The sequence below is a fragment of the Arachis ipaensis genome, chromosome B1 (assembly GCF_059453495.1).
Source record: "Arachis ipaensis isolate K30076 ecotype BB chromosome B1, ASM5945349v1, whole genome shotgun sequence".
In the NCBI taxonomy this organism is placed as follows: domain Eukaryota; kingdom Viridiplantae; phylum Streptophyta; class Magnoliopsida; order Fabales; family Fabaceae; genus Arachis; species Arachis ipaensis.
Window position 1 is genome coordinate 24000153 of NC_142436.1, and position 13283 is coordinate 24013435.

At 38.9% G+C, this 13283-nt stretch overlaps 1 protein-coding gene and 1 long non-coding RNA gene across 3 annotated transcripts; both read left to right on the plus strand.

Annotated features, from left to right (window-relative positions):
- Positions 1-5354: 5354 nt before the first annotated feature.
- Positions 5355-7475, plus strand: LOC107617218 (uncharacterized). Of its 2 annotated transcripts, XR_002359549.2 has the most exons (5): positions 5355-5464; positions 5548-5671; positions 5913-6029; positions 6462-6870; positions 7202-7475. It is a non-coding gene; the product is annotated as an uncharacterized LOC107617218 (long non-coding RNA). The 2 variants fall into 2 exon arrangements; XR_001614861.3 differs by having other exon boundaries at positions 5363-5671.
- A 2787-nt stretch (positions 7476-10262) lies between these two features.
- Positions 10263-11489, plus strand: LOC148575982 (uncharacterized). The gene is made up of 2 exons (XM_088502640.1): positions 10263-11226; positions 11305-11489. The coding sequence occupies exons 1-2, from the start codon at positions 10263-10265 to the stop codon at positions 11487-11489; spliced, it is 1149 nt and encodes a 382-aa protein (XP_088358766.1).
- The last annotated feature ends 1794 nt before the right edge of the window (positions 11490-13283 follow it).

Below are 13283 nucleotides of genomic sequence, written 5' to 3' on the forward strand. Positions count from 1 at the left end.
GCGAAGACTTTTCCGATCTCCTTGCCTGATTTCTAGTAGACTAGGGGCATGCTTGGCTTTGTCTTTTTGGATGGAGAATCTGGCCAAGAACTTTTTGGCTAGGTCGTCAAAGCTTGAGATGGACTTAGGAGGCAAGTTGTCGAACCATCTAATTGTTGTCTTCGTGAGAGTCGTTGGAAAAGCTTTGCAGCGAACGGCGTCTGAGGCATCGATGAGGTACATTCTGCTTCTGAAGTTGCTGAGGTAATGGTTGGGATCTGTAGTTCCATCGTACAAGGTCATATCCGGGAGTTTGAAGTCTTTAGGGATTTTAGTCTTCATGATTTCCCTAGTGAATGGATCTTGATCCTTGCGAGAGTTGTCCTCAGGGGTGGTCCGGGTAGCCTTTGCTTTGAGATGGGCTTCAAGTTGGAGGAGTTTATCTTCCAATTCTCGACGTCGTCTTACCTCTCTTTGTAGATCCTTGCCGACTTCTTGCTGGTACTGGCTTTCTTTTTCGAGTTGCTTTAGGCGATCTTGAAGTGCTTCTATTACTCCCGGATGTGATGAGTTTTTGTCTCTGTTAGATTTCGGAGTGTCTTTTGGTGTGGCATCCGTGTTTTTGTGCGGCGTTCTATCCTCTAAATCTGAGTTGTGGTCGTTATCCTGTTCGTCCGCCATGGTGATGGGATGACTTCCAAGTTCCCCGACAACGGCGCCAATGTTTCGAGGGTTACCTGAAACTGGAGGTCGATCTCGGTCGAGATCTTCTGTAAGGGTCGGTGCCGACGTGTACGGCTGGTGAGTAGTGGCCGGAACGGTTGCGTCCGACTCGTTGATCTAGCTGAACTGCTGATCCTTCGTCACCGGAGGGTGGGGGGTACCTGCAAGAGACTCTGATGCTTAAGTTAGCATGGATATTAAACAGGTTTTTAGTAGAATCAGAGTATGAGTTATACCTGGGTGCTCCAGTGTATTTATAATGGCGTGGGCTGGCCTTTCTGATAAGATAAGTTAGTTATCTTATCTTTATCGTATCTTATTTTGAGTGAAGTCAGCTTATCTTCAAGGGAATCGCCTTTATCTCTATAGGACTGGATTGCCTTTGGATTTGGCTCGTGTTCCTCTATTTAGGCCCTTTATTGGGCTTTCCTGTCGATTTGGCCGATCTCTTTAAGAAGAGATCGAATAGTCGGACCTGAAGAGGTCGGTCGCCATGTCGCTAAACATCCCGGGTCGGACAGCTCGACCCAGGGTATGAACACATAGGTATCCCCAAAATACACTAAAATACCAAAATAAACTCCTATCTCTCCCTCAACCTCTAAGAGGAGCAGCATACATAAGTTACTTGGAGAGTAAGCTAAATACATATATACATATATACAACAGGAAACCAAAATACACCAAAGGACTACTTCGCTTCCCAGGATCCAGATGCCTAGCGAGGAGCCTCTCGACCTGCATCTGAAAAACAATAATAAAATATGGAATGAGAACCGGAGGTTCTCAGCATGGTAAAAGTGCCACGCGTATAATAAATAAGGTCCTGAGAATGCCATAGGCAATCCTAAAACTCCGTTATTCAGTTATCCAACTCAAGTACTAAACAGAAGCCATAAACAGGGGTAGGTATTCTAAGTCTACCTAACTTACTCAAGTTCAATCCTAATCTAACATCCAACCATTTCTCCATTTCCTCCATCCCTTCATCATCCAAAATACAACATAAACAAGCAACCAAACAAGTTCACACACAAGTAGTGAGCAGATAATACAAATAGCAAGTAGAATAGATAGCAGGTGATATATATATATATATATATATATATATATATATATATATATATATATATATATATATATATATATATATATATATATATATATTACTACTTTTAGAGGTCGTAATACCTTACTATCTCAGTCTTATGACTTAAGCGTAAGTTTAAGTATAGTAGGGTGTTACAAAAATAAATAAATTTAAAAATATTTACCGATTTGCGTTCTCCAGTCATATCTCATTTACACTGTAAACGAGATATGACACGTCAGCTGCATCATGGCTATCTCGTTTACACTGTAAACGAGATAAGACTGAACGGCACCTATAAGTAGAAATCGTTTATAGCATGTTAATGGACTCCACTTTGACCTAGTCAAACTCTTTCTCCCTTCTTTTAACCGTTTTCTATCATATTTGAGTTCGATACGGTGATGGCACACCAAGTGGGGCACGATGGAGACATCAACAGACTAAATGAGACCTTCCATTACGTTGGGGCAGCCGAGTTTGAGGTTAGTTGTATTATGTTCGGTTAATCTAATAAGTATGTGAATATTGTTAGGGTAGTCTCGTAGTGACAAGCACTGAGTAAAATGTTTTAAAGGGTTGGAATGTATGATGAATTTAGAACAATATTTGCTTGTGTACGATTTGTTTGACTTAATTAGGATTTGCTTACCGGTATAAGTAATTTAGAGACAGCTGTAGAGTAGACACATGGTAGTATGTTCCTAAGTAGTAGTAGTATGTTGTTCTTACGTAGAGTAGAAAAATGTATTATTATATGTTTATAGGTTAAAAATTTATTTTTGCATTCCGCAGAAGCCTCGCCTTCTATTGCTCCGGCAAGTCAGCCATATCCTTCCTCCATCGGACGCCATCGTCCCGTATCTAGCTAAGGCCGGATTCAGCGACATGGTGCCGCTCAGGGACTTTACATTTGAAAATTCCCTGATTTCGGCACTCGTGGAGCGATGGCGTCCGGAGACGCACACGTTTCATCTCCCGTGGGGTGAGGTGACTATCACCCTGCAGGACGTGGCGTACTACTTGGGCCTACGTGCACACAGAAACCCCGTTGGGGGGGTGCCTGCGTGACTTTAGTAGGTGGTACAACACAGAGACGTGGGCCATGGTGGAGCAGCTCCTTGGTGCCAGGCCTCTGGTGGTGGCACAGCAGGCGACGTAGAGGAAGGAGTCGTTTACGCTGAAGCTGGTTTGGTTGCGTGATTGTGTTCGCTAGATGCCCCCGACCAACGATCCTGAGATCCTCCGACAGTATGCCCGATGCTACATTATGTTACTGATCGGAGGGTATCTGTTGACAGACAAGTCCAACAATCTGGTGCACGTACGTTGGCTACCGCTTCTCTGGGACTTCGCAGAGCGCAGGGCATTATCATAGGGCTCTGCTCTGCTGGCTTGGACTTACCAGTCACTGTGTTTGGCGGCACAGCGTGGCGCCACTGTGTCCCACTTCTGCAGACAGCTCCATCACTTGCTCCACCATGATCCTCCCATGGATGTCGAACATCACTCGCACATGCTCGTCGCCTTGTAGTCGGAATAGTCAAAACTGGAAGACTCCGTTATCCATGGGGGCCAGCAACCTATACGCCACCCTTCCGATCTCCCTCGCTTCTGTACCACTGAGCCTGCTCAATATCAAACTCTTCAAATCCGACAACGTATTCACACGTTGGGTGCGAAACAATATCGGATCCTCGCACTAAAATGTCACCCCATTGTCGTCGTTTCTCATACGGCAATTGGGATACACAAGCACAACTATGTACGGACTACTACTGGCCATTAATTCCCTTTGTTTGTGAGAAATATGATACGAAAAGTTTGTGAGGAATACCAAGGGTTACACATCCTTTTATAGCCGGTGGGACACAACTCCAAGTATCTCGTTTACACTGTAAACGCGATGAATAATTAATATATCTCGTTTACAGTGTAAACGAGATAGCCATGACACAGCTGACGTGTCATATCTCGTTTACACTGTAAACGAGATATGACTGGGACGCAAATCGGTAAATATTTTTAAATTTATTTATTTCGGTAATTAATGCTTTTATTTTATTTATTTAAATAAAAAACCGTATTTTGAGAATATAAAATTATATGATAAGAATCTTCTTTCAAATATTTATTACATATAATTTGGAGAGAATACTAATGTTATAATTAAAAGTTAGAATCAAGATTCATTTTTAAAAAAAAAAATAATTTTGAGTTAATTTTATAACTATCAGTATAATTTTTTTATACTAATATCTAATTTATATTTTTATAGACATAAAGAGAAAAAATATTAACACCTAATTATTTCTATTTGTGCAATAGACTTAACACCTAATTAGATGTAAATATATACACGTTAAATTGTTTCAAATTTTAGATAACGAATGTTAAAATTAATTATTAATAAAAATTAGACTTTTTCATATAAAAATAATAACTAAAAATCTAATTATTTGATTTTTTATCTATAGATACCTTGGTCTTTTTTGCCAGAGACTTTTGTCAACCTATGACTTTTTTTTTGTAAAAGTAATTTGATTTTATAAATTTTTTGTGCCATATATAATCTATACTGTCAGAACAAAGTGAACCGTAATTTTAAAAAATGTATATTCCCGTAATGTTATTACGAGTAAAAATACTAGTATAAACTTAAAGATAAGTCTAATAGTATTATTAGTGTGAAATTATAAAACTTAAAATAAATAAAGGTAGTAGAATGAATTTCAGAATTTAAAATTATTAAAAATTTGAAAAAAAAATTAAAAGTTTTAGAATTTTTTAAATTTGAAATTATAGGTAATTAACGTTATAGAATAAATTTTTTAATAAGTAATTTTAATGAAGAAATTTAAACAAAAGTATTACTATAAGAGTTTTTTATTTTTATTTTGGTACGATTTGAATCTTATTGGTATATTTTTATTTTTTTAATTAATTTAATTTTATTTAAATAATTTAAAATTTTTAATTTAAAATTTAAATAAATATAATTTAAATTAATCATATGAATACAATAATATAAACATTTTTTATCAAAATTAAATTAAATTATTAATTTAAATTTTAAAATTTATTCTATAACATTAATTACCAATAGTTTCAAATTTCAAAAATTTTAAATTTTAATTTTTTTTCAAATTTTTAATAATTTCAAATTTTGAAATTTATTCTACTATCTTTGTTTATTTCAAATTTTATAATTTTACACTAATAATACTATTAAGTTTATCTTTTAGTTTATATTCTTATAATATAATTTTATATTCTCAAAAGAAATTCATACTTGTTTTAGTCTGCAACCCTAAATACATTTTCGCTCTTTTTTTTTTTTGTCAATCCCTACATATAAGGGTTATTCATGTACAAAAACTTAAAAGTCCAATTATAACCAACAAATAAAAATATTTCTTAATTTTCTTTCATCTTCATTGATAGTACTACACATAGCCTACCTTTACAAAAAATACAACCTCCAACATTACCAAAAAGCCCAACATATTACTCACCTTCATTAACTTATAATCTAACACCTCTAATTAACCCACTTTTCGACAACTTCTGTTCCTTCTGTGTCTCTGTCTATGAGTGTCAACACCGCTGCCAGGCGTCAAGCGTTCCAAGGATCCACGCATCTTCCACATCTGTTGAAAAATTTATTATTCAGTACCATAGCATAACCCTTCTATTAAAACCACGAGTAAATTTTTAATGTTATTGTCATGATTAGTTTTGCTTCGATTTCACAGAATATACGCACACACTTCAAACAAAAATTGGAAAAGAGATAGCTATTTTCGTATCTGCGTCGTTATCAGAGATAATATGCAAGCCTTCTGTATAAGCCTCTGACCAAAATTATTTTACTCTTAGGTACGTGTCGTATAAACTCTTCAATTTTCATCAACCATATAGATAAGGTGCTATTATGTATAATTATACTACATCGTGGCTTAACATTGAAATAGAATCCAATTATTTAATAGCGTTAATGTATTGAATATATTTGTGTTACTTTTAGTTTATGCTACTATGTACCGCTGCTGCCATCTTGGTTTATGTAGTTTTTTCTCCTTTGACTAAGTATATATGTTCTCATTCCTTTTATAAACAGAATTTAATGACAATTTGAAGGTTGAGAGTCATGAAATGATGCTTTATGAGCTAAATACACTTGAATGGGATGACCTCGTGCTTTCAAATGACAACACCTCTACTAAAGCCACTAGTGGTAATTGTTTGTGCTCTAGCAGAACCAGTTACTTGTTGGAAAAAAATCTTGCAACTCTATTACTTCAAATTTATCTTTTTGCAGGAAATGTTTAATCCTTTAATCAACAAAACCAATGTTTTCTAATAGGGAGCTCTGGCAATGTAAGATGATATATATATATATATATATATATATATATATATATATATATATATATATATATATATATATATATATATATATATATATATATATTGAAAAAAGGAAGTGAAACACTATTAGCAAAAGTATGAAATATGCTCTTAAAATATATGTGGGAGCATAATTTGGAAAGCTTTTAGGTTCACAACAATCAACAGTGACAGAAGAGCTGAATTTGAAGGTGTTGTTATAGAACTAGTCCATGTTCTTATTACTAGCCCATGTGAAACAATGTTTTGACTTTTATAGAAACACCAAGTGACAATGGATGGACAGAGGAACTCAAACATGGGAAGCGAATTGAATCTCGATATAGTCACTGCTGCAGTTTATGGTGGAATGTGCATGGGGGTATTAACTGTGCTTTGAGACTTGATGATGGGTCCATTTGGCATAGGAGATGATATCATGCTTGCTGCTACCATCTTTTGTGAGTTATCTGAGACATTAGAAAAGCAACATGACCTCTGAACTTGGCTTTAAGGAATTAGTTTCTTTTTTGATTGGCAACTAGCTTACAGTTAGTTTAGTTAGTTGGCCTTCTTGTAAATAACAATTAATTTCACTAGTTTATGTATTTGGATATTTGGATTTGGTTTGCGGGTTTTGATGTCTATACCAAAGCCAACGGTTATACAGGAGCCGATCCTTATAAAATGTAAGTATTTATATTATTATTATTATTATTATTATTATTATTATTATTATTATTATTGAAGATCTTGTGTTTTCTGTTTTGTAACAATTAAAATTTTGAAAATATCGAGAGATTGTATAATTGAGGAGATGTTGGAATTTTATTGATGTATGAACTGAGCTGATGTGAAGTAGGAGTAGTGAATAATGTGTTAGTGAGTAGACTTAAAAACCTTGTGAACTATGAATATAATGCCATTGATATTATGCCAAGTTCTCTCTGGTGTCCCCATCTCCATTACAAAGAAAAGCCCAAAGAAGATGTGATTCTGATTTTTTGCTTTAATCTGCAGATCATTTCAAGTTGGAAGAGAAAAGTTCTTAATCCCATGGCTTCCTGTGGTAAACCAAAAAAGTACAGAGGTTTCGATGATCGAAGTAGAATTGACAATGTGTTTAAGATAGTTCTGATATAGGAACTTATCGAGTTTATCTAATTATTCTAGTTATTAATTGGATCATATGAGTTCATGGATGCAAAACAACAAAGACTTTTTGAAATAAAAGCTTTCTACTTCAATGTTTCTAAGGTTTATTTTAAACTGTCAACAGATAGGCAGTTTTTGCTTTTTTTTCATTGTAATTTGGAATTTTCGTGTAGTAGTACTTGTATTATAGGGTATACTATTTGTATTATTAGAGGATTGTGATTTAAACGAATATAAGTTTGAATTTAGTTATTTATATTGTCTTAAATCTTTATGTTAGAGGATTATTTATTATCTTGATAAGTTTGTAAACTCATTATCTTATCTAATATTTAGAATAAATTTTATCTCTATATTTTAAAATTTATTTCTCTCATTATCTAATATTTAGTATAAAATTTATTTCTATATTTAAAAGTTTATTTGTATTAATTATCTGCTATTTCAAATGAAAAAATAAAAAGAATTGGCTATTAAAATCGACATCATTGTCACTTTTTAAATTTAATATAGACAAAAATCGACGGTAATATTATCGATTTTTAATTTAAAATAGACAAAAAATAGAAAATAGACGATGGTATTATCGGTAATTTAATAATTAAATCGACAGCTAATTTGTCAATTTTAATAAATCAAATATCGATACAAGTATCGTCGATTTTAGATAATATTATCAACAGCCTGGGTGTCGCTTTTATTAAATATGTAAAAATCTTAATCCCATATTTTCGACACAATAATTGTCGATTTTATTGAAAGCTTATGGACAACCTGAGAAACCGTCGATTTTATTAGATTTTTGAAAAATTGATACGTTTAAAAGCGACGGCTAACTCTGTCAATTTTATCATTAATTTTTGATATTATTGACGATTTTGCCGTCGATTTAGCTATCAATTATAATGGTGTTTTTTTGTAGTGATTTCTTTCTTTTACAATGACTGAATATAATCCGCCCAAGACATCAACCCATCCAAATTGGCTTGGAATCTCGTAGTTAGTGTTGTTCGGTTATATAAGTTTCCTAGCCAATGAAATCCAAAAGATGTTTATAGCATGGAGTTGGTTGTACAAGATGAATGTTAGAAATAAGATTTATAATAACATTTTGATTTCATTAGTTCATAAGTGTAACATTATGTTTATTATTTTTGGAGCTATAGATTTTATGTTTTGTTACGGATTTGGCCCACGAATCCTATACCCGGAACGGTCTCTGAACTCGGTTACCCGGGTCCGACCCGCTTCGCCCTTCCAGAAGGCCCGAAACCGACCCACTAGAGCTCCTAACCAACTTTCGAATTCAAACGTCTCCCTTATCTTAGTCAAGTAAGATAAGATAAGATAATTCAAACGTCTCCCTTATCTTAGCCAAATAAGATAAGATAAGATATTCACCATCACCTATAAATAGAGGACCCAGGTCCCTCCAGGTATACATTCATTCCTCACACCTTCTACCTCTTAGATCTATTCTGACTTGAGCGTCGGAGTATCTTTGCAGGTATCACCCCCTTGGTCCAGTCAAATAATCCGGCATCTGGCTCAACCCGCAAGTTCTCGATCCATCTCTCAACCCGTACTAGAGACATCTTGTACATTGGCGCCGTCTGTGGGAACTTTGCAACATTGTGGCGGCATGGCGGATAACCCAGAAGAGCAATCATCAAACTCAGATTTCTTGGGTATAACTGAGAGCAAAAAGGAATAATGTTTCCTTAACTTGCATCACCTTTGCAGGGATAACACACCTTCGCCCTACTCCAACTGCGAAATCCCAAAGGAATAATATTTCCTTAACTTGCATCACCTTTGCAGGGATAACACACATTCGCCCTACTCCAACGGCGAAATCCCAAAGGAATAATGCTTCCTTAACTTGCATCACTTTTGCAGCAATAACACACCTTCGCCCTACTCCAATGGCAAAATCCCAAAGGAACAATGTTTCTTCGACTTGCAATCACCTTCTTAGTGATAACACTCTTTATGCACTCTCGCCTCCCTTTAGTGGGACACCTCTACCTCTTGGACCTTCTCATTCACCACTCCCTCATTCGTCTTTCCAAGCGCCATGGCCCCATCTTCTCCCTCTATTTTGGCTCCATGCCCACCATGGTTGCTTCTTCTTTTGAACTCTTCAAGCTCTTCCTCCAAACCCACGAGGTCACCTCCTTCAACACCAGGTTCCAAACCTCTGCCATCCGCCGCCTCACCTATGACAACTCTGTCGCCATGATCCCCCTTTGGACCTTACTGAAAATTCATAAGGAAGCTCATCATGAACGACCTCCTTAAACGTTATCACCGTGGCCAAGCTCAGACCTCTCAGGAGCCAAGAGATCAAGAAAGTTCTCAAGGTTCTTACACAGATGCGGGGGACAGCCAAATTGTGGCGGCATGACGGAGAACCTCGAGGAGCAATCCTCCACCCAACACCCCAACTCCCGAACTCCAAGATAACACTCCTCCCACCCACGGGAGGATAATAAGCGTGGCACATCGCCAACCAACCCCAACCCAACAATAACCAAGAGAGGACAACCGTCCTCCCACTAAAGCCCGGCCACCCGACGGCCTAGGAGAGAAGGCGGTCCAGATAATCCAAGAGTTGTGCCTCAAGGTGCAAGACCTCAAAGGCCGAGTTACACCCAAAGAAAAGCACAACACCAAAAACGGAAGTCACGCAACCTCCAGATCAAGATCTCGCCATGAAACCAGGCACGACATATCGCCAGAACGGCGACATGCCAAGAGATACAATCGTAGCATCTCCCGTGACCACGGACACGACAGGATGCCCGAACGACAACACGGCAAAAGGTATGATCGCAGCGTCTCACGCAACCCGGCTCATCAACATGACACGGACGATGACTGACGACATCGAGAGGCCAAACGCACAAGAAGTGACCACGTGATAATGGGAGCCACTCCCTTCACTGAAAGAATCCTGAAAGAAAAACTCCCTAAAGGCTTCGACAAACCTACGGATATAAAGTACGACGGAACCAAGGACCTCCAGGAGCACCTAACGACCTTCAAGGCCAGGATGAACCTGGAAGGGGCCGCTGACGCGGTCCGAGGTAAGGCCTTCCCGGTAACCCTAGCCGGGCCAGCAATTAAATGTTTCAATGCCCTCCCCGACGGATCCATAATTGGCTTCCATGATATATCACGGAAGTTCATGGCCCAATTCACCACCAGAATCACCAAAGCTAAACACCCCATCAACTTATTGGGAGTCACCCAGAGACAAGACGAGTCCACGAGAAAATACCTCGATCGCTTCAACGATGAATGTTTAACGGTCGACGGACTCACAGACTTAGTCGCAAGCCTTTGCCTAACTAACGAGCTCATGAATGAAGACTTCCGAAAACACCTCACTACCAGACCGGTGTGGACCATGCATGAGATCCAGAGCGTCGTAAAGGAGTACATAAACGACGAGGAAGAAAGCCAAGTCGTAGCCGCCAATAAACAGCAGCACGGCAACACACGACACGACAGCACGGCACCTCGACATAACCCCCCACCAAGAGAAAACCATAAAGAACATCCCAAACCAGCAAACATAAACCAACCCCCCAGAATCAGAAAATTCTCTAACTACACACCTATGACGGCCCCGATCACCGAGATATACCACCAAATAGCCGATCGAGGTATTCTCCCGAGGGCCCGACAACTCAAGGAAAGAACGGGCAGCAACAAGACCCTGTACTGCGACTACCACCGAGGATGCGGACACAGGACACAAGATTGTTTTGACCTAAAAGACGCCCTCGAGCAAGCCATACGAGACGGAAAACTCCCCGAGTTTGCCAAAATCATGAGGGAACCAAGACGCACGGAAAAAGACAAATCACCAGAAAAAGAAGGACGTAACCCAAGGACATAGAGACAAGCCTCTAGGGAAAGCCCTGAAACAGATCCAACCATTATCGTGAATGTCATCATAGGGAAAGACACCCCAGGAAAATCAAAATCAGCACTGAAGAAGGATCTCAAGATCTTGGCAATTAGAGACGAAACCTCAACCGCCACCACCAATAGAGTGATAACATCTCCCCCGAGGATTGCCAGCATGGCACCTCGGCAGAAGACGCCCCCTTCGTCATCTTGGCAAAGATTGGAACTGGGCTAGTAAGAAGAATACTGGTGGACACAGGAGCAGATTCCAACATCCTCTTCAGAGGAGCTTTCGACAAGCTCGGACTCCGCAATGACAACCTCCAAACACACCGCAACGGAGTAACCAAACTCGGAGACAACTTCCTCAAAGCCAGACGGCTCCATCATTCTTCCCCTTACCATAGGGATGGGAAGCCAGAGGAAGACAATCCTGTCCGAGTTCGTGGTCCTCAAGAACTCCACCACTTATAACGTCATTCTCGGAAGAAAAACAATCAATGACCTCTCCGCTGTCATCTTTACCAAATACCTTCTAATGAAGTTCACGGCAGAAGATGGCTCCATCGGAACCATCCACGGAGACCGGGAAACCACAGTAGAATACGACAACACCAGCCTATCTCTACGCAAGAGATCCTGAGACGCGGCAGGCATCTTCCTTTCCGACCTCGATGCACACCAAAGTTCACGCAGAACCATGGGAGGAAACGACAAAGAAGCAAAGTAGGGCCTTGCAGACAAGGTCAGGAGTATAGCACACCTACGGGAGCTAGCCCTAAAATAGAGAATAAGCCTAAGGTACAATGGCAGCACGGTATGACGAGACTTCAGACCAGGAGACCTCGTCTTACGACAAAACAACATCAGTCTACCCACTCCCGGAAAAGGGAAGCTCACGCCCAACTAGGAGGGTCCCTACCAAATCAAAACGGTAATCAGAAAAGGAGCCTACAGGCTCGAAAGACTAGATGGGACCAAGCTCCCAAGATCCTAAAATTCTACCAACTTACAGTGCTACTATATGTAGAAACATCCTTCCAAAGCAACAAGATCGAGGTCGTTTAAGACTATCTCTTTACCTTTTATATTTTGCCTTCTTCACTTTCATTTATTGCTTAAGTTATTCAATCGTATATTTTCTTACTGGGCACTCTTTCCTACCCACATCGGAAGGTTTTAACGAGGCCCAAACCACAAATGAAATTCATTATTTCAAAAGCATTGCCCCGTTTGACGACACGAACTAAACGCGGCTACACCCATGGATCGATCACCCCGAGGCCAACAGAATGGATATCCAAATAACAGAATGGATATCCAAATAAGTAAACAGCTACCTGGGAATCGATCACCCCTAGGCCAACAAAACGGATATCCAAATAACAAAAAATGGCGGCTCGGGGATCGATCACCCCGAGGCCAACAGAACGGATATCCAAATAACAAAATGAATATCCAAATAAGTAAACAGCTATCTGGGAATCGATCACCCCTAGGCCAACAAAACGGATATCCAAAAAAACAAAAAGGATATCCAAATAACAAAAAATGGCGGCCTGGGGATCGATCATCCCGAAGCCAACAGAACAGATATCCAAATAAGTAAACGGCTACCCAAGGATCGATCACCCCTAGGCCAACAAAACGGATATCCAAATAACAAAATGGGTATCCAAATAACAAAAAATGGCGGCCCGGGGATCGATCACCCCGAGGCCAACAGAACGGATATTCAAATAACAGAACGAATATCCAAATAAATAAACAGCTACTCGAGAATCGATCACCCCTAGGCCAACAAAACGGATATCCAAATAACAAAACGGGTATCCAAATAAAAAATGGCAGCCCAGGGATCGATCACCCTAAGGCCAACATAACGGATATCTAAATAACAAAACGGATATCCAAATAACAAAAATAGTGACTCATGAATCGATCACCCGCAAAGCCAACAAAACAGAAATCCAAATAAGCTAAATAAACAAAGTCTTGAAATCGGCCCACTAAGAGGTCTAAAATAAGT